Below are 22,381 nucleotides of genomic sequence, written 5' to 3'. Positions count from 1 at the left end.
ACATCTGTTAGCACTCCATCTACCAAATTATGTTCTAGTTTCTCTTTGTTCTTTTTCCAGGCTTCATCACAGAAAGACTCAATTCCTTGAACTTTGGTGATTTGAGCATGGACATCCCTGGATGTTTTCCAAGCTTTAATCACCTCTTGTTCATGCTCGAGCTGCTTCTTTAGAATTTCCTCTTTCTTCAAGGACTCAGTTAATTCCTCCTTGGCAATTTTACACTCAATTCTTAATTTTTCAAAATCAATGAACTGAGACTCATGCACATTATTTCTCTCACTCAAAAACAAATTGTTTTCTTTGATTTTAGCATTTTCTTTAGTAAGAGACTTAAGTGTAACACGCAAATGATATAACTCTGTAGACATGTCATTTATGGCATCATTACACTCAGCTTTAGATAAATGTGCAAGGTTTGTAGTAATTACCTGATTACTTGAAGAACTTGTTTATGTCTCATTAGACTTGGCCATTAGGGCTAGATTGACATAGCTGACATCTTCATCTTTATCCACACCATCTGCTGCCCAGTCATTTTTTTGTGTTATGAAAGCCCTTTCCTTTTGTTTGAGCAGCTCAAAGTTTTTTTGCTTATAATCCACTGGCTCAAACTTTTTCTTACTGGAATTTGACTTCCTACACTCACTGGCAAAATGCCCTGCCAAGCCACATTTGAAACATTTGAATTTGGATTTATCCACCATGTTTCTATTTGGCTTGGCTGCTCCAAAGTTCTTCTTGAACTTGAGCTTGGAAAATCTCCTAGAATGAAATTCTAGGTGTTCATCAATGTCCTCCATGTCATCTTGGCTCAAAGAATCTTCACTTTCTACTGCAAGCCCCTTGCCCTTTTTCTCACAAACCCTTGAAGTTGATTCAACAGCTTCCATCTTCACTTCCTTCTCCTTTTCCAACTCAGCAACTAGTGTAATGGATCCTCCTTTCTTCTTTCCTCTCTCCATCCTTTCATCTTGCTCTATTTCAAGCTCATAGGTTTTGAGGATGCCATACAGTCTCTCCAAAGTAAACTCCTTATAATCTTGTGAGTTTCCTAATGAGACTGTCATTGGTTTCCATTCTTTTGGAAGAGATCTAAGGAATTTTAGATTGGAGTCTTTTGTCTGATAGACCCTTCCATGCAACTTTAGAGCATTTAGTAGTTTTCAAAACCTACTAAAAATGTCAGTGAGAGACTCACTTTCTTCATTGTGAAAATGCTCATATTGCTGAATCAAGAGCTGCATCTTGTTTTCTCTAACTTGCTCAGTATCATCACAGATTATCTGTATTGTATCCCAAACATCCTTGGCAGTTTTGCAGTTGATAATGTTGTCAAACATATCTCCATCAACTCCATTAAACATGATGTTCATGGCCTTTTTATCCTTCCTGACTTGTTCAATGTCAGGATCAGACCATTCATGCCTTGGCTTGGGGACTGATGGCTCGTTTCCTGTTGCTGCTCTCATTGGAACATGAGGGCCTCTTTTTATGCAGTCAATATAGGCCTCATCTTGAGAAAGCAAATTAAGATGCATCTTTACCTTCCAATGATGGTAATTATCTTTATCCAGAAAAGGGATCTTGACTCCAACATCCTTTTTGTTCATCTTGCTATTTTGTTTTAATCTTTAAACTCCAATGATGGTAAGTTAAGAGCTTGCTCTGATACCAATTGTTAGTCCCTTAACAATATGACAAGAATTACAGAAGGGGGGTTGAATGGAATTCTTGAAACTTTTTCTAGAAATAAAATGTTTTAAATCAAATATAAATATAAGTGTATTGATTAGCACAATGCGGAATAAAAACTTAAGTGAATCAAAGCACAAGTAATTAAAAATAAGAGTCTTTAAAAACTTTCTGGTGGATTTGAATGATTCCACCAGAGATATATATTATATATCGAGAGAACCCTGTGTGCAAAAATGCTCACAGCTGCTTACAACAATTGAACTTCTAAGACTATAGAGAAATGCTAAGAATCCTGCTTACAAATGTTTCTCTTCTTTCTTGCTTAGATCGATAGTGTCTTAGTTGCTACTACTTGGTTTATATATATCACCAAGATTACAAAGTAATAAGACAAGATAATAAAACAAAAACTATCTAGTCTATTACAATGCTACTTCATTACTCTATTCCATCATCTTTGAATATCTTCATAATAGCATGGAAATGGCAATGCTTCTTTGTTCTCAAAAACCCAGTTGAATAGGCTACCACATTCCATTTGCATCCACTCGAAGCATGTGATTATGTTGTCACTGTTAACAGATATTTGAATTCTTTATCCGTCAGGTTCATGATCATCCGTCGAGTGATTGATCATCCGTCGGGTTGTCTATTTGATCATCCGTCGAATTCATTGTATGTTATCCGTCGGGTAGCAAACTGGCACTTGACTTTATTTCATTTATGTAGAATTACAAGACATCATTTATGTACTATTAATCAACCTATTATGCATATCTAGTTAAAGTCAACATGACTTGAATACTACTTACAGAATCTACACAATGGTGAATGCAGAAATGTGCTACAGACTTATTGTTACATAAGCTACTCACTCGATGGATAATAAGTCATCATCCGTCGGGACTATAATGAGTCATCCGTCGGGCCTATAAATCTTATCTGTCGAGTGCTACATTATTTTACTAAGTAAAATCTACCAAGGTGTTTTGTTCATGTAATCATCAAGTACACAACATATACACAACAGAGCTTATTTGGAAAATCTAAAGAAGAAGACTAGCAATAGTCAAGTTTCAGGTATAGGGTTATAATTGGAGCAAAAGTTGTTGCTCTAGTTGAAGGAACTCGATACCTAATTTTGCACATAAGGCGAGGTTGAGAACTTGATAAATTGTTATTACGTGCCTGCCTTTAGCGGATACATTAAGTCAATTTCTTGTCAGGACAAGAAAGGTTTTCATTTTAATAAATAAACAATAGTTGTTTATTCTATTTCAATGATAAGACTTATAATGTTGCACAATTAGTTAACAATTTATATGTTCTAAGTTGACTCAAATCAAACATTACCTCTAGCATTGTCTTTAAGCCATATTAATGAGAAACGCATTTCTGAGTTACATATAGATGAATACTTGGATAAGTTTGATTTTGAATTATACGGAAGATGCGAACTTTGTCTCATTGGCAAAATGACTAAAACTTCTTTTATCTGATCAGGTGAAAGGGCCACCAAATGATTGTGACTTATACATAATGATGTATGTGGTCGAATGCGTATGATGGCAAGAGGGCTTATACTACTTCATAACATTTACTGATGATTTCAGTAGATATGGATATGTGGTTCTTATGAAGAACAAATCCGATTCTTTTGAAATGTTCAAAGAATATAAGGCCGAAGTAGAAAAGAAAACAAGGGAAAAGTATAAAAGTTTTACGATCAGATCGTGGAGGAGAATACTTAAACCTCAATTTCAAGAGTTTCTTGAAGGAGTGTGATAGTGTATCATAACTTACTCCTTCTGGAACACCTCAATGGAATAGAGATTCTGAGAGGAGAAATTGTACCTTGTTGGACATAGTGCGATTGATGATGAGTCAAGCGGATCTTCCATTCAGTTTCTAGGGTTATGCTCTAGAAACAGTTGCATATACACTTAACCAAGTTCCGACTAAAGTGGTTCAAAATACTCCGTATGAGATATAGAGTGATGAATGTCATAGCATGTCATTTATGAAAATTTGGGGACGTGAAGCGTTTTTAAAACGTTTAGCCTCTGACAAGCCTGGACCAAAATTAGATATATGCTATTTTATGGGATATCCAAGTGAGACTAGGGTATAGTTTTATAATCCTTTCGAGGACAAAGTGTTTGTTACTCGGGCCGCTGTATTTTTTTGAAGGAGAACTACTTTCTAAGAAAATCAGTGGGAGGATAATAAATCTCGATGAAGATCGAGAATCACATGATAACATTGAACCAGAGTTGGAATAAGATCAGGATGTACATTAAAATGTTGAAAGTAATCATGTTTAGGAAACACATGTTATTCGTAGATCTAGTAGGATTCACCATGAGTCTGGGAGAAATTATGGATTTCTTTTGACTCAAGATGGTGATGTGATGCTTACGGATAAGGATAAGCCTCACACCTACCAAGATGCTATGAACAGTCCAGACTCCGAGAGATGGCTGGAGGCCAAGAAATCCGCGATGGAATCCATGTATCAAATTAAAGTATTTACTTTAGTTGATCCACTCAAAGGGGTAAAACCTATAGGGTGCAAATGGGTTTTCAAGAAGAAAAATGACATGGATGGTAAAGTACAGACCTATAAGGTGCGACTAGTGGCCAAAGGTTTCAAACAAATTCATGGTATAGACTATGATGAGACTTTTTCACTAGTTACTATGGTCAAGTCCATCAATATTTTGTTAGAAATAGTTGCTTACTTTGACTATGAGATTTGGCAAATGGATGTCAAAACTGCTTTCTTATATGGGAGCCTTGAACATGATGTATATATGATACAACCTGAGGGTTTTGTCAATCCAAAGTTTGCTAAGATAGTTTGTAAGAGTTTGGCTTTATTCAAAATGAAGATGAACCATGTGTTTACAAGATTGTTAGTGGGAGCCATGTGACATTCCTAGTATTATATGTAGATAACATATAACAGATATGGAATGACATACCTTCTCTACAGGCTATTAAGACTTGGTTGAGAAATAGTTTCTCGGTGAAAGACTTAGGCGATGCTACCTATATATTAGGGATCAAGATCTATAGAGATAGATTGAAAAGATTAATCGACCTAGCCGGAGTACATACATTGATAAAGTATTACATCATTTTATGATGCAAGAGACAAAGAAAGGATATGTTTCGATGTCTCATGGGATAGTGATCTCAAAAAATAATTGCCCCCTAAATCATTAGATGATAAGAACCGTTTGAAAAAGTTCTAGATGCATCAACAATTGGATCTATAATGTGTACAATGATATGTATTTATCCTGATGTTTCGTATGCTTTGAGCATGACGATCAGCTAATCCAGGTGAGGGTCACTTGATAGTTTTCAAGAATATTCTTAAGTACTTAAAGAGGACTAAAGATTTATTTTTAGTGTATGGAAAAAATAGTGAACTGGTTGTAAAGGGTTACACTGATACTAGTTTTTTAATCTAATTTTTGGACAGACAAGGATGATTACGAGTTTATGTCTGTTTTATGTTTTGTCTAAATATAATTGATGTTAGCTTGAATAGTTCACAGCAAGAACATTGATAATTCTATGGAAGCCGAATATATTTTTTGAAACAGCCATGGAGACTGTTTAGGCATGTCCTTAGGCAATATCGTCTTATTAATGAGATTAATGATTAATGAGATACAAAAGTAAAGTGCATAGTAATGATAGTGTTGCAGACCCACTGACTAAGGTTTTGTCGCAGCAGAAGTACGATGGTCATACTAGTTCCATGAGTATTAGATACATGGGTGATTGGCTCTAGTGCAAGTGGGAGATTGTTAGTGTTTGTGCCCTAGAGACAACACTATGATGTTTTAGTTTAAGACATTAGGATTATTAATGTTTATGTTCTATCAAGTATTCTCTTTATAATTTATTAATTCTTAATTTACTGCGATATAAATGTTAGATTAATAAATGTCCTTGGAATATGATATGCAATTCTATATCTCTAAGTACATGACTTAGAAATGAGATTATGAGAATAGTATCAATATTCCTAAAGGTCCCTAGTCGAGTATTATTATTAAGGGACAATAATAATGCATTAAGACTGGTGTGTTTGTTGACTGATTATCACATCTCATTGATCATAGGTATAGTGATACTAAAGTCAAAAACACAGGCAGATATATATGTACATGGTGCTGGACAGACCCAATGTGAGATTCTACATGTCTGTTGTGTCATAAGTAATTCTCACAGTGATAATGATGTAATGGTCCTTAGACCTGAAGTCATTATATTTCTATACGGGAATTAATATACATTGATTCCATTAAAAGTTATCCTTGACCGGGTAATGATAAAAGTGTACATTGGGTATATTATGAATCGTATGAGAAATATGAATGATCTAGATGAGATTTAACCCTCCTATTTTAAGAGTGATATTAATGGCCTCTTGTGTGAGCTAGACTATGAAATGTGTGACCACGCTCAAATGTTGATTTGATAAGATAGTCTACTCATTGATCAAGGAAACTTGGATTAAACTATGATGAGTATGACACATTACATGCCTTGTTAGGTCACACACACTGTAGAAGGGGGTTGAATACAGTGTTTATCACAATCAAATTGAATTAAAGAACACAAGTAATAGAAAACAAGCTTTATTAAACTCTGTTACAATATGGAACTGTCCTCTCTCAGTGATGAACAAATTATCACGAGAGCTACTAGGGTTACAATAATTAATAACTTCGATTATGATAACACATATAGTGTAAACTCTATGTCTGTGTTTATATACTACACAGTTACAAGATAATCGCTAATTGATATCGAATATGATTCTGTATCCTAAAATATATCAACTAGTTATCTTTACTTCCAAGTATTCTATTCTTCATATAATTCCATATTTATGCATATTTCTTCTTGCATTCTTCTTGATCTTCTTTCCTTTCAATCAGCCGCCTTCCTTATTTGAAAGTCTCCTTAAGTCCTGATATTATCTTCTGATAAATATCTCCTGATAACTTAAGTTCTAACAACTTAAGTTCTAACTTCAGTATAAATGCTGATTTCCAGTTAAGTACTGATTTGTCCTGTTAAGTAAGATCTGAAAACTAAACACAAATCATATTAGTTATGACATTATCAAATATATCTAACAATCTCCCCCAACTTGTAATTTAGAATAATATACAAGTTTAACAGATATTTGATGATGTCAAAAACATTAAGTACAAATGCATGAGAATTTGACTAGATAACTACAACTTACAGTCCTTGTAGCTTTACCATCTTTAACTTCTGATAACAGCTACAGTCTGTATACACATCAGAATTTAATCAATTGTAGATCTTGACTTGGCTTCAATTACTGATCTCTTTGATATCAGGAGTTGTTCTGAGATAGTTCTTTAACAAACATCTCTCAGCATATTCAAGTTCATTAACCATCCTCCTTTTAGCATTCTTCAATTCAACTGTATCCTCACCAATTTGAAAGATAGCAGCCCTGAGATCATTTATTCTAGCTTTTCTTATGTCCTGATCTAGTCTGATCAAATATGCCTTGTCAGACTCAAGATTGAATTCCACAGCTTTATAACCCAAAAAGGTAGTTATAATCTTAACAGAGTTAGGCTTCATCTCGACAATATCACCCTTATGATCTCTGTACTTGGGACAGTATGTGTTGTCAGACTTTACAGAATAAAGCTTCTTCTGTCTCTGAATTTGAGTCTTCAAATAATTTGCAGCACCATTTGTTAATATGTTCTTCACTTGAAGTAAGAATATAACATGTTCTAGTTCCTCATAATACTTCAGTGGTATAGCATTCTGCCTAATATGGTATACCCTTCCATCTGTCATAAAATATAACAAGATGTGTTCTTTCAAGAAGGTATGGTAAACCATCTATACAGATTCAAGCTGATTCAATCTTTCAGGAGTTGCTCCAACACCTGATTCACTTAAAGAAGTTGGATCATTGGTTATGTTCTGTATTCTTCTTTCATCAGCACTACCCAATCCAGATTTATCTCTTGCTTCTTTTCCTGTAACAACTCTTGCTTCAAAACCACTTGTTGCAGTCTTCAAAGATTGAGTCTGTTTAGCTTTGGTGAATCCTGGTAGGAGTAACTTTGAAGGTTTAACATGAGCAATGTCAGAGGTTTCCTTTTCCTTATCTTCTGATATCAAGCCAACTTGAGCAATGTCAGAGGTTGCTTGCTTCATTGTCATATCAGAACTTACTATATCTTGACTCTGAACAACTTGAACCATGTCAGAGGTTGTTTGAGAAATCTTCCTTTATATCAGAGTAAGACTAGCATCTTTATCAGATATTTCTTCATCCATAAATGGCACATAAACCTTTACAGGTTCATCAACTTTTTCCTTGCCCTTGGACCTTAGATCTATCTCCATTTATGATTTGGCCTTTGTTGCCTCAGGATTTGTCCTTTCTTTTATCATAATGCCTTTAGCCTTATGAAGTTTCTTTTCACCAACAAAAGCTTTAGATTTGGTGTTGACTTTTTCTAACTTAAGTCTAGCTTCTTCTTCCTTTAGACTCTCAAAGTCCATTCCTGGATTTTTCTTTCAGAAATAACTGTCTTGAAATTTCCTCATCAAGTTCCAGATGTTCATCAGAACTTATACTTTTACCAGTATCATAACTTATTCTTCGACTTGTAGTTCCAGCTTTGTTTGATGAGAAACCTTTACCTTGACCATGACCTCCACCCATTCCAGAGTTTCCCTGGTCATCTTTGTCATCATCCTTTCCCTTTAGTGTCTTAACAGTTTTGTATTTGGACTTAATTACTTTCTCCCCATTTTTGGCATCAGCTAAGGTAAAAGAAGAGGGAGAAGCAAGTCCACTGAGGATCGGATCTCATTGAGTTGATTTTGATGAGAAGCTTGATTCTTCAAAATTTCATCAATCTGAGATTGTTGCTTCTCTTGGGTTTTCTCAATGTACTCAATTCTGTCAAAAGTAGGTTTGAAAAACCTTTTCTTGTCCAGCTTAGCAACCATATCTTGCTGATTGATAGATTCTTGAATTTTGTCCACCTTGTCCTGAGTTACAGATTGTTGACCTTAAAGGTGTCTTGTACTGAGTGCAGTAACTCTTAGCTGTGTCTTGAAATCATCATTGACTAGCATCTCATCGGCTTTTGCCAAGTGCTCAGCAAGTATAGTTGAAGAAGGAACAAAAGTAACTTTGTTCCATTCCTTAGTCCACTCCCTTCCTCTAGGAGTTTCACTCCAAGGTACTGGTGCATCTCCTCTAACAAACTTTATAACAAGATCAGCTTTTGAAGGAGCTTGTGGAGGTGCATGGCCTGATGGACCAGCTGCATCAACATCTACAATGACAGCAGCTTCACCAGTAAGTTCAATATTAGCAGCATCAGAACTTATAGAATCAGCATCATCACCATCCTCTGATAAAAGAATAGTATGAGAGGCTATTGAGACTTCAACATCATCCTCTAAGTGCTGATCTCCAACTAAGTTCTAATCAACAGCCAAACCTTGATGCCCGCCTAAATTCTGATTTTCATCATCCAGATTCAGAATTAGTGTAGAAGGAATATCTTCATTAAAATTAGCATCTAGAATTGGTGTTGTTGGTGGAGTGATTTGAGTTGGTGGAGCTTCTAGATACAAAACATGTGGTACTTCCAAGTTATGAATGTAATTTCATCACTTGGCCCCTGGTTATCAGCATGTACTGGAGATACTGGAGGTGTGGGAATATGAGTTGTTTCTGGCTCATGAAGTGGAGAGTGATGAGTTGCATGAAGGTCTGGATCAGCACTTGGAGAATTGTGAGCTTCAACAGGGTCTTGTGAGATCAGAGATTCCTGACCCCCTTCCTTAGCTGCTGCTTCGATTCCTTTACCAGAATCTGCAGGCCTTTTTGCTAATGTTTTAAATCTTTTAGCTTTTGAGGAGACTGTAGGAGCTGAATCATCAGAATTAATTGTTCTAGGCCTTTTGAGGGACTTAGAACTCCCAATCTCTGTATCTTTCTGAGAAGAGACTTTCTCAGCTGCAGAAACAACAGGTTCTATAGGTTGAACCTGTGCCTCATCATCTGATTCATCTCTCAAGATGATCCTCCTTCTTTTCTGCTGTGAAACTTTCATAGATCTTGATGTTGTTGCTCTAGAAGAAGAATGCTGCACTGGATGTGCTGAAGGTTGAGATGACTGTAATGGTTTGAAATATGTCCTGATGGAGGGTTGAGCAGGTTGAGGTTGAGAAGTTTGAGGTGTTTGTGTAGATGTGGTATGGTCTGATGGCTGTTGTGATGGCTGGGATGTGTTGGTGGGTTGAACATCAGGGTAAACAGATATGTAGGTTTGAGGATCAACATTTACCAGTATCTATTTCGCTAAACGAGGTATCTGTAATGGTCTAACAACTTGTTTCTTTATGTCAGCATTTAGCAAGTCATTAAAAGCCCTTTTTGCAAGCTTAAAGGGTGGAATTAAATCAGTGGTAGGTTGGGGCTCATCAGTACAACAAAAAGAATATATAAGCTGACAGAATCTAGCAAAGTATACTACATTCCTATCCTCTGTCATCCTATCCTCTATGAAACCTAACACAGCACTTGCAAAATCAAAGTGAGTTTGATGAATAAGAGCATACCCGATTTGTTGACTCATGATTGGAATGGCATCAAAGTTGGAGCACTTATTGGCGAATGCTTTAGTGATACAATCAAAGAAAAAGCTCCATTCCTTCCTGATATTTGCTCTTTTCAATTGTCCAAGCTTTCCCAAACTGCTCTCATAGCCCAAACTGGCCATGAGCTGCTGAAGAACAGGGTCCTCCACTGTTGAGAATATACAGCCTTCTGGTAAGTGAAGAGCTTTACGAACGGCTCCAGGAGTGACCACATGTTCAACATCATTGACTTCAAATATGATGCTTGGAGTACCAGTAGAACCACCATCATCAAAAATCCCAGTTCGCCAAAACGTCAATACTTGTTGGCTTGAAATGGCTTGAGGTTGGGTCAAAGCATACCCAATCTCACTATTTGCTAAGAAATCTTGCACAAAGTATAAATCTGATGGAGCTTCAGCCTTGTTCAAGATTGCAGCATAGTTGTTTGGTACAAACTTAGCTCCATCAACAATTAAATCCTTGGGTGCCATGAGAAATAAGTGAGAAATAAAATTGCATGTAAGGTATTTGATAAAATGTCTGTAAAGAAACCGTCAGAAATTGTGAGAGAAAATAAGAAAAGAGAAAGAGTAGAATAAGAATGAAAATAAAAGATTTAAAAGTCTTTTATCTCTTTTACTTAGACACCCCATGTGATAGCAGTTAATAAGTAGTGGAACAGACCTTTACACCTGTCAGACATGCAGTAGTTAAAGCAAAAGTTAATGGACACAGTAAATAAGCAATTATTACTTATCACATGCAGTTTTTCAAGGAGAAAAACCGTCCCACTAACCAAGTAATCCCATTAAATAAATGAATATTACTGCTTTATCTCTCATAAACCAATATTCTGAAAATTATGACCGTTGAGGTAATGACCAAAAAATAAACCAAGTAAAGAAATACTGCCACATCAACATCAGAACTTGAGTATTATCAGAATTTAACAGGTCATCAGAACTTGATTATTATCAGAATTTAACAGGTCATCAGAACTTGATTCCTTAACTCGAAAAGTGAATGTCTATTTCTGTAATTCTTCACACAAATACTGATTTCGTTTCTTCAGAACTTATTCATCAGAATTTCCATCATAACTTGTCCTCAGAATTTATGCAACTGACACTTAACCTGTTCATCTAAAATAACATTTATCACCACAGTAATTTTCATCATTCATATGGAGTGTATGTGTGTGCAGTAAGCTAAATATCAGATAAAGATTAAAGTCTGATTCACTTCAGTACATCTTAGAAATAAGGCATAACTAAGAACTTTGCTCAAAATCTGTCATTATTCTAAAGTCTACTATAGAATGAGTTCATGCATGAGTCCACCTCAACTGTTTTGTGCTCATCTTATGCATCTTTTGAAATTCCATAAGTGGCTTCTCAGTGTAAGTGAGTCACGACTGCTTATCAGAATTTATGATATTATCAGAGTATTTCTCTAGTAATCATAGAGTGTGAAAAGTCACCAAGAAGATATTTATTTTGCTTTTCTAATGCATATAACTTAATACCAGCAATGCACTTGGGTCTTCCCTTCCACATTTTTACTCTAGATCTCAAAGGAGTACCTGATTTTTATTTCTTTTCTTTTCTTTTTCTTTTGATAAGTGAGGCTTATCAGCACTTAGTACATCCACCAGATTTACTAACATCAGAACTTAACAGATAAGAAGCACTATTCTAGTTTTTGACTTAGTAATAAGATACACAAAGTAAACTTAACTAAGCTCAATATCAGAATTTGCTTGTGTTAAAAGATTTCCACATAAACAATTACTTCAAACATGGGATTTTTAGTATATTAAAGATTACTATGGTCAGTATGTAGCACAGTTATCCTCATTGGATTGAATAGTCACAGAAACATTCATATCACTGTCAGAGTTTAGAAATTCACATCAGACAACAATCAACACTTTATCAATTTTCAATTTAAGCATAGAATACACAAAGATAGTAATATCTGTAAATACTGATCATAAAGTCTGATGAATCAGAACATAAACTAAGCAGATTTAGAGAAAGAACCTGAAACCATTCCAAGTTCATTTACCAATCTTATAAAAGTAGCTTCACATAGTGGTTTTGTGAAGATATCTGCTAGTTGTTGATCTGTTGGAACAAAATGCAATTCCACTGTACCTTGATCCACATGTTCCCTTATGAAGTGGTACCTAATGCTGATGTGCTTTTTCATTGAGTGTTGAACTGGATTACCTGTCATAGCAATAGCACTTTGATTTTCACAGTAAATAGGAATTTTAAAAAATTCTAACCCATAATCCAGTAACCGATTCTTCATCCAAAGAATCTGTGCACAACAGCTTCTTGCAGCAATGTATTCTGCTTCTGTAGTTGATGTGGAAATTGACTTCTGTTTCTTGCTAAACCAAGAAACTAATCTTCCTCCAAGAAATTGGCAGCTTCCACTTGTGCTTTTCCTGTCAATTTTGCATCCTACAAAATCTGCATTTGAGTAACCTATTAGCTTAAAGTCTGATTCTCTAGGATACCACAATCCAGATCAACTGTACCCTTAAGGTACTTGAAAATTCATTTCACAGCTGTTAAGTGAGGTTCTCTTGGATCTGCTTGAAATCTTGCACAAAGACAGGTAGCATACATGATATCAGGTCTACTTGCAGTTAGATAGAGTAATGCGCCAATCATACCTCTGTAATCAGTAATATCTATTAATGTACCAGTATCCTTATCCAATTTTGTTGCAGTGGCCATGGGAGTGGATGCACTTGAACAATCTTGCATTCCAAATTTCTTCAGCATATATCTGGTGTACTTGGATTGACAAATAAAAGTGCCTTCTTCATTCTGCTTGACTTGAAGGCCCAGAAAATAGCTAAGTTCCCCCATCATACTCGTTTGATATCTTGACTGCATCAGTTTGGCAAACTTTTTACAAAGTCTATCATTTGTAGAACCAAAAATGATATCATCAACATATATCTGCACCAAAAGTAAGTCCTTTCCATGGTTGAGATAAAACAATGTTTTGTCAATAGTCCCTCTGTTAAATCCACTTTCCAGAAGAAACTGAGCTAGTGTCTCATACTATGCTCTCGGAGCTTGCTTAAGGCCATAAAGTGCTTTGTCAAGTCTGTAGACATGATTAGGAAATTTTGAATCTACAAAACCTGGAGGTTGTTCAACATATACTTCCTCTTCCAATTCTCCATTGAGAAAAGCACTTTTCACATCCATTTGAAAGACTGTAAACTTTTTGAGAGCAGCATAAGCCACAAATATCCTTATGGCTTCCAATCTAGCAACTGGTGCAAATGTTTCATCATAATCAATTCCCTCCTGTTGAGAATATCCTTTTACAACCAGCCTTGCTTTATTCCTTGTAATTATGCCATCACTATCAGTTTTGTTTCTGAACACCCACTTTGTACCAACAACAGATCTGTTCTTTGGTCTTGCCACTAGGGTCCAGACTTTGTTTCTTTCAAATTCATTTAGCTCTTCCTGCATTGCTTGCACCCAATCAGCATCTTGAAGAACTTCTTCCACTTTCTTTGGTTCAGTCTGAGAGAGAAAAGAGTGATAAAGACATTCATTTGATGTAACTGTTCTAGTTCTGACACCCGCATCATGATTTCCAATAATTATGTCATGTGTATGTGCTTTACTCCACTTCCTTACAGATGGAAGATTTTCTCTAGAACTGGATGCTCCCCCATTATCCATGCTATCTTCATCAACATTTTCTGATTCTCCCCCTGAAATTATGCTCTCTGAGTTGAATCCTTCATAATTTGAGTTTTCAGAATTATCAGAACTTGGTCCATCAGAACTTGATGAATCAGAACTTGAAGAGCCTGTTATAGGTTATGACGCTTCTTGAAATGTGGTTGTATCTTCAGTATGCTCCCCCTGCACAGGTGCATCTTCCTTTGGCGTAGTCACTACAGTTTCAAGAACATCATAGTTTAATTCATCAGAGTTTGCAGTATCAGGATTTAGACTATCAGGATTTACAGTATCAGAATTTAAAACTTCATTCTCAAATCTCAGCTGATCATGATCATTGAAATCTTCAAGTCCTGTAATTTTCTTATCATCAAAATAGACATTGATAGATTCCATGACAACCCTTGTTCTTAAATTGTAGACTCTGAATGCTTCTGTGGAAAGTGGATATCCAACAAAAATTCCTTCATCAGCTTTTAGATCAAATTTGGATAGCTGTTCAGGATGAGTTTTAAGAACAAAACACTTGCATCCAAATACATGAAAATACTTCAGATTTGACTACTTTTTCTTCACCATCTCAAATGGTGTTTTTCCATGCGTGTTAATGAGTGTTGCATTCTGAGTAAAACAAGCAGTCTGCACAGCTTCAGCCCAAAAGTAGGTTGGCAACTTTGCTTCATCAAGCATAGTCCGTTCAGCTTCAAGAAGGGTTCTATTCTTTCTTTCAACAACTCCATTTTGTTGTGGAGTTCCAAGAGCAGAAAATTCCTGCTTTATTCCATGGTCTTTGCAGAACTCTTCCATGATCAAATTCTTGAACTCAGTGCCATTATCACTTCTTATGATCTTCACAGAATCTTTGACCAATTTATCCAGTTGCTTGACATGATCAATCAAAATAGATGCAGTTTCACTTTTTGTGTGCAAGAAATACATCCATGTGTATCTGGTGAACTCATCCACTATGATCATAGCATATTTCTTCTTTGCAATAGACATGACATTCACTGGACCAAATAGATCAACATGTAGTGGGTGATAAGGCTCAAAAATTGATGATTCAGTCTCGCTCTTGAAAGAAGATTTTCTTTGTTTTGCCTTCTGACATGAATCACAAAGGCCGTCAGGAGCAAATACTGATTTTGGCAAACCTCTCACAAGATCTTTCTTGACTAGTTCATTTATATTGTTGAAATTTAAATGAGAGAGTTTCTTGTGCCAATTCCATCTTTCTTCAATTGATACTTTACTTAACAGACAGATTGCAGAACCATCAGTACTTGCTGAAAGCTTGGCTTCATAAATGTTACCATGCCTGTATCCTTTCAGCACAAATTTGCCTGTAGATTTGCTTACAACTTCACAGTGTTCTTCAAAGAAATCCACATGATAACCTCTGTCACAGATTTGACTCACACTCAGCAGATTGTGTTTAAGTCCTGAGATCAGAGCTACTTTTTCAATGATGACATTCCCCGGATTGATATTGCCATATCCCAAGGTTTTTCCCATGTTGCCATCTCCATAAGAAACACTTGGGCCAGCTTTCTCCACAAAGTCTGATAGCAGGGCTTTATTTCCAGTCATATGTCCTGAACTTCCACTGTCCAGAACTAGGATGTTTTCCATGTTGCCCTGCAATCACAAAGACCACTAATGGTTAGTTTTAAGGACCCAGACTTGCTTGGATCCTTTGGCCTTATTAAGTTTGTTAACATTTACAGCGGATTTAGCATCAGAGTTTATGTTAACATTTTTATTATCATTATTTACACTATCAGACTTTGTATCAGAACTTACACTAGAAGGAACAATGCTAACTTTCTTTAAAGAAGGTTTTATTTGATAATAATCATAGTACAAACTATGATATTCCTTACAAGTATAAATGGAATGCCATAAACTACCACAATGAAAATAAGGATTTTGTGGCCTATATCTAACAGACTGACTCTTAACTCCTGACTTTGAAGGTAGGGAGTTTATGTTCTTATTTTTCCTGCAAAAAGAAGCCAGATGGTTAGAATTTCCACAGTTATGACATGTTTTTCTAGGAGCATTAGGAACAGGCTTATAATTATTACTTTTATTCACACCTTCCTTTCCATTCCTATTTTTCCTAGGTGGATTTACCTTGTTTACATTCTTAACATCTTTCAGCTTATGCTTAAGTTGCTTCTTTATCATTAAGCCTATGTTAACTTCAGTTGGCTTATCCTGTTTTGGTTTGTCAGAAGTTAATTTTTCTTTAACTTCTGATTTATCAATATCAGACTTTACAGCTACAAACTTAACAGGATTTACCTTAGGCTTTTGTTTAACAACTACAGGCTCAATTTCTACAGTTCCCTTATCATTCTTATCATCTCCATAACATAAGCCTTCTTTCCAGTTTCCACTACTTAACAAATTCTGAGTTGTTCTGCCAGAGTTAGTGCAAGTCCTGATAATCTCTTTTTCCTTTTCTAACTCAGTTTTTAGAGATTCATTTATTTTAAGTATTTCATCCCTAATCAAAAGGCATCATCTCTATCTTTCTGAGTTTGATGGAACATGACTAACTCCTTTTCTAAATAATCATTCCTCTTCTTATAAGCAAGATTTTCAGAAGTTAATCTTTCACATGTTAAAGTTTGATCTCTATAACTAATGAACATGGTTTTAAGATATCTTCTCAACTCATTAATATCATAAGTATGAAAGGCATAAGTAGTTTGAGGTACCTTTAACTCAGCAGCATCAGAACTGCTATCAGCATTTGCCATCAAGGCATAGTTCACCTCACTTTCAGAATCTGAAGTGTCTGTCCAGCTTTTCTTCTTTGTGACAAGAGCCTTGCCTTTGTCACTCCTCACTTTCTTGCAATCAGGAGATATGTGGCCTTTCTCATCACAGTTGTAGCATTTGACATTTGTGTAATCCCCTCTGTCAGACTTTCCTCCTTTGCCTTCAGATTTTCTGAAACTCTTCTTATCAGAACTTGCACCTTTCCTGGAAAACTTCTTTCCTTTTCTGAATTTCCTGTATGCAATCCTTGTGATTCCTTTCACCATAAGATCACACAGCTTCATCATCTCTTCATCAGGATCCATCTCAGGTAAGCTTTCAGTTTCAGAGTCATCATCAGTCATCATCAGTATCAGAACTTGATGATTCAGTATCAGACTTTGTGATGAGAGCTTTTCCCTTGCCTTTCCTTGAGGCAGCTGCTTTGGGGAATTCCTCATCAGCCTTAAGAGCAACTGTCCTTGACTTTATTCCTTTTCTCTTGTTTCTTTGTTCCGTCTCAAGTTCATGAGTCTTGAGCATCCCATAAATTTCATCAAGAGTTGACAAATCTGTCATATAAACCAATTAATGACTCATCAGGCTTTGAGTCAAAGTGCTCATACTCTTGAGTGAGTATAATCTTCATGTTCTTCTTAATTGAATCGGTTCCCTGGCATCTTGTCTCCAAAGCATCCCATATCTCCTTTGCAGTTGATTACCCTGTTTGACATTACATTATCAATAGCACTATGCAGCAAGTGTCGTACCTTAGCATCCTTAGCAATTGATGAGATATCTTCAGCAGTATAATCACTCTTCTCCTTTGGTACAGACTTTGCTGGTTCACCTGCAACTACAATAGAGAGTTTGGTTGGCTTGTGTGGTCCTTCATTGATTCTGTCAAGATATTCTGGATCAGTAGCTTCCAGAAACATAGACATCCTCACCTTCCATATGGAATATTCAGATGGTTTCAGTATGGGAACTCTAATAGTCTCATATCGACTATGGATTTGAGTCTTTGGAGGTTCTTCAGTTTTGGTGGGTTTAGTTGGAGTTTGTTCTTCTTCAGACATGATTGTTTTCGGATCTTAAATTGTTTGTGTGTTAACAGATCTGCTCTGATACCACTTGTTAGGTCACACACATTGTAGAAGGGGGTTGAATACAGTGTTTATCACAATCAAATCGAATTAAAGAACACAAGTAACAGAAAACAAGCTTTATTAAACTCTGTTACAATATGGAACTGTCCTCTTTCAGTGATGAACAAATTATCACGAGAGCTGCTAGGGTTACAATAATTAATAACTTCGATTATGATAACACATATAGCGTAAAGCCTATGTCTGTGTTTATATACTACACAGTTACAAGATAATCGCTAATTGATATCGAATATGATTTTGTATCCTAAAATATATCAACTAGTTATCTTTACTTCTAAGTATTCTATTCTTCATAGAAATCCTTCTTCATGCATATCTTTTCTTGCGTTATTCTTAATCTTCTTTCCTTTCAATCAGCCGCCTTCCTTATCTGAAAGTCTCCTTAAGTCCTGATATTATCTTCAGATAAATATCTCCTGATAACTTAAGTTCTGACAACTTAAGTTTTGACTTCAGTATAAATGATGATTTCCAGTTAAGTATCGATTTGTCCTGTTAAGTAAGATCTGAAAACTAAACACAAATCATATTAGTCATGACATTATCAAATATATTTAACATGCCTCTAGTTTAATCTATAATATTTGGTTAAAAGGATTATTTTACATTGTACCATTATTCACGAAAGGTTTAATCGATCACCAATTCAATTATTATTACTTGGGTAGCAATGATGTATTACTAGATGTCACTCATTATTTACGATTTTAAATTATATTTAAAATTCGTTGCCAATATAATAATAACCTATAGGGTCACACACAAATAATGCTTGAAGGATTATTTAATTTAAATTGGATTTAAATTAAATTAAAGTAATTTGAATTATTTATAATATTAATTAAGTTTGACTTAATTAATTAGATAAATAATGATATTCAAATTTACTAATATAAATTATGAAATTTATTTATTAAATAATTAAGTGAGACTTAATTATAATATAAATAGGAATTTTGAATTAATAATAATTTCTAATTAGTTAAGAGTTTTAATTCGTTTTTCTACTCGGCTGATTTTTTTTAGGTGCAAGATATTGATCATTCTTTTAATAATTATGTTCCGTGTAAGTTTTTTTGATCACCTAAAATGTAAAAACTAATATATAAGAAAAGAGGGGACATATTAGGCCATACGGGAGGGAACAGAAGATCCTTAGTCCAATTTTGAGACTTCTATAAATTTGTATAGGAAATGCTATGCTTTGTTGCTGCCTTTTTAGCAGATACAATTCAAAGTTAAACCCTTTCAGATTTTAGAAATTAACACTCCAAAAGATCAATAAACATAGGAGCATATGTTTACAAGTTACAATAGCCCTTGAATGAGTTATCTCTGATGAATTTTGGTTGAAGATAGGTGGTGCAGGGCCTCATGTGGGAGAGGTACATGAGCATTTTCGACTCAGAAAATGACCATAAAATGAAATTAAATAAAGAAATAAGAGAGCCAGGGAGGTATTAAGGCTAGCACATGAGACAAGCAGTTATAGAGGGAATCTTGAAACTTCTTTTACACCCCTGACATACATTTCTTCTACACCCCCTGACATATATTTTCTGGTTGCTTTCCTGTGCCTACAGGCTAGTGGCTGCCCCTGTCTTGAACAATTACAATTCCATTTTAACATATTTCAAAACTCCATAACACATACCAATATACCATCCATAGCAAATCTTGTTAAGGACTTGTAACAAAGTTGTTTTTTTTTCCACAAGTTCTCTCTTGCTAAATTAATAATTTAGTAGCAAATCCTTGCTTACATGTAATTGATTATACATTAAATAAAAGATGACAAACAGCTAGTAGAAGACTTCTTTGATCTTGGAATGCATTTTCCTTTCCCACAGTCTTTCTCTGTTTTCTTCTTCACATCCTTTTCTTCTCCCACCACATCAAGACAAGCTTTGGAGCTCCTGCAAATTCAAAAGATTTTGCATAGTGATTATGCATTTAAACAGGGACTATGCGCTTAAACAAAGAATGTAGAATTTGTCAAATATATATTCATTTGATTTGTAATTTATAATTAAACTTACATCCATAACAATTAAACAAAGTACTTAAAATGAACTAACCTTTCTTCATTGTAAGAATTTGATTTCTTCAACATTGGAACAGCCTTAATTCTCTCATCTTCACATATTGCCTCCACAATGCTCCCACTAAAGTACTCTTTTTCCTCGGACTGTAAATTCCCAAACCTCGGATTTTCAGACATACATCTTATCACATCTTGATCATGATCATCTTCATCTTCCACCACTGCCACCTTCGCCGCTGCTGCGTTTTTTAGCACGCCTTTATGCAAACTACTGCTCTTCCTCCCCAGCTCCTCCTGCTCCTTAACAATTGGCACCTTACTCTTCCCTCTGAATGACACTGACCCTCCACATGCAATGAGGTTGTAAAGCACTGAGTTTCGACTAAGTATTGACTCAGTTCCCACAATGTCACCATCCTCGAATCGCTTAGAGTTGTCGTTTGCCTTGTCAGAGAGTGATGATGAGGTTGCTGATGGTGGGGATGAGTTATGGTTAGTTAAGGCAGGGCTTGACGGTTTATGAGCTGTTTTGTTTTGTTGGTCAAGTTCGATTTCGTCTGTGGAGACACCAATAGAGCATCGAGAATATGGAGTGTTTGGAGCAGTGTAAGTTGTTTTTTCATCAAAGTATTCTTCTTCTTCGTCTTCATATCTGCTAGTAATGTTGTTATCAAATTCTTGTGGCTCACCGTGTCGTTTTGGTGGCAGAGTTTTGCGTTTTGCATGGTAGGTGCTTGGTTCCGGGATTATCACTACTTGAGGGTGGTGATATTTTTCTGGAGAGAGTGTAAAATTCACATCATCATCAACAAGAATTTTAATATACATTTTTACATCAAACAATTTTTTACAGAATGTAGTTGGACTTTCCTAGTAGGATTTTCAAAGAGATAAAATACAGAGAACTATAAATAATTAAAGAGATGAAATCATTTAAAGATATTCGTGAAAAATGCATAAAAAAGCATGGAAAACCCAAAAAAAAACTTAGATGAAGAACTGATCTAGCAGAAGCCATAACAAATGAGCATAAAAGCAGAGCACTAAAAAAATAGAGCATAACAATAACAATATAAACAGGTGCAAGTACAAGTCAAAATGAAGTGTTAAGTAAATATTTGGGATTGGTTGGGAGAAGTACTGACCAGTGCAAGCAGTTTCAATAAGTTCAGAGCCTTTCAAAACGTATTCAGCTCCTTCTGATGGTGAAATTATATCATCATTCTCTGCCAAGTCATTCCACACATATCCATTTCTATAGCTTCTGTAAAATCACATTGTACATCAAGTTACCATTCAACAAATGTTACATGTACTTACAAATATTTTTTGAGTGATTTCTATGTTGTCCTGGAGACCTGGACCATAGCCAACCCAACATTTTCAAATTTTCTGAAACTTAAGACTTGAAATAAAAAAAAAACAGTTGAGAGTATTTTTACCTTTTATAAGACCAGGAGTAAAGTGAGGGCATGCTCCTGCCTCTTAAGACTGTCAACCGCTCCAAAACATCTATAAATTCAAAACAAGAAGTTAAAAAACAAACAAGAATGCACTTTTATTAATGTTTGTTTCTCTCGGACTACGTTCGAGTAACGGGATACACTGGATATGTTTGGTTTGATTTTGTGTAACATGTGTTTAATACCTTTGAGACGAAGGTGGTGATGGGCCAAATGAGTAACTTCCATGAAATGGGGATGCTCAAGCTGGCCATTTTTGGAGAGATAGTAAACAACTTGAACTTTCTTGAAAGATGGAGGAGGTTGTTTTAACACTCTTGTTGTTGTAGTTGTTCTTGTTGTTTCATGCAGTTGTATCTGCACACTTGCTCTCCCTCTTTCTCTCTCTGGAGTTCTCTCTCTCCTGTTCTTTCCTCTCACCTCCATATTTTTGACTCTGTGTAAAAGCTCCTGTTTATCCCAAAGCCACACCCCTATTTAGCTCAAGGCAACATAGATATATATAAAGAGGAAATCTTTTTTCTATTTTTTTTTATTATCCCAAGAGGATAATTGTGTTCTCAGAGTATGAATACTGAAAAGAAAATTGTATTATATTTGAAATGCTCCTGCAAGGAGAATCTTATGGCAACATAATGCAATGGCTTTACTTAATATAGATGCAAACAGACTAGACCTTTGAGGGTACCTTTTTACTTATGTGTGCCAAGGTCAAATGTTTTTAAAAATGTACTACTATAATCACAAAGGTTAAATCACAAATAACAAATGGAGTATTAAGGAAAAGACTATAGATAATCTTGGTTGGTCAATGTGGGTAAT

At 35.4% G+C, this 22,381-nt stretch overlaps 1 protein-coding gene across 1 annotated transcript; it reads right to left on the bottom strand.

Moving 5' to 3' along the window:
• Positions 1–19,366: 19,366 nt before the first annotated feature.
• Positions 19,367–22,146, bottom strand: LOC141710759 (protein SOSEKI 2). Its single transcript, XM_074513290.1, has 5 exons — positions 21,745–22,146; positions 21,539–21,608; positions 21,242–21,360; positions 20,131–20,872; positions 19,367–19,968 (listed from the first exon to the last, which is right to left on the bottom strand). The coding sequence occupies exons 1-5, from the start codon at positions 21,983–21,985 to the stop codon at positions 19,833–19,835; spliced, it is 1,308 nt and encodes a 435-aa protein (XP_074369391.1). The 5' UTR covers positions 21,986–22,146; the 3' UTR covers positions 19,367–19,832.
• Positions 22,147–22,381: the final 235 nt, after the last annotated feature.

This window comes from Apium graveolens, chromosome 3 (genome assembly GCF_009905375.1).
Source record: "Apium graveolens cultivar Ventura chromosome 3, ASM990537v1, whole genome shotgun sequence".
NCBI classification, from domain to species: Eukaryota; Viridiplantae; Streptophyta; class Magnoliopsida; order Apiales; family Apiaceae; genus Apium; species Apium graveolens.
This window is presented reverse-complemented; position numbering and strand designations above follow the sequence as displayed.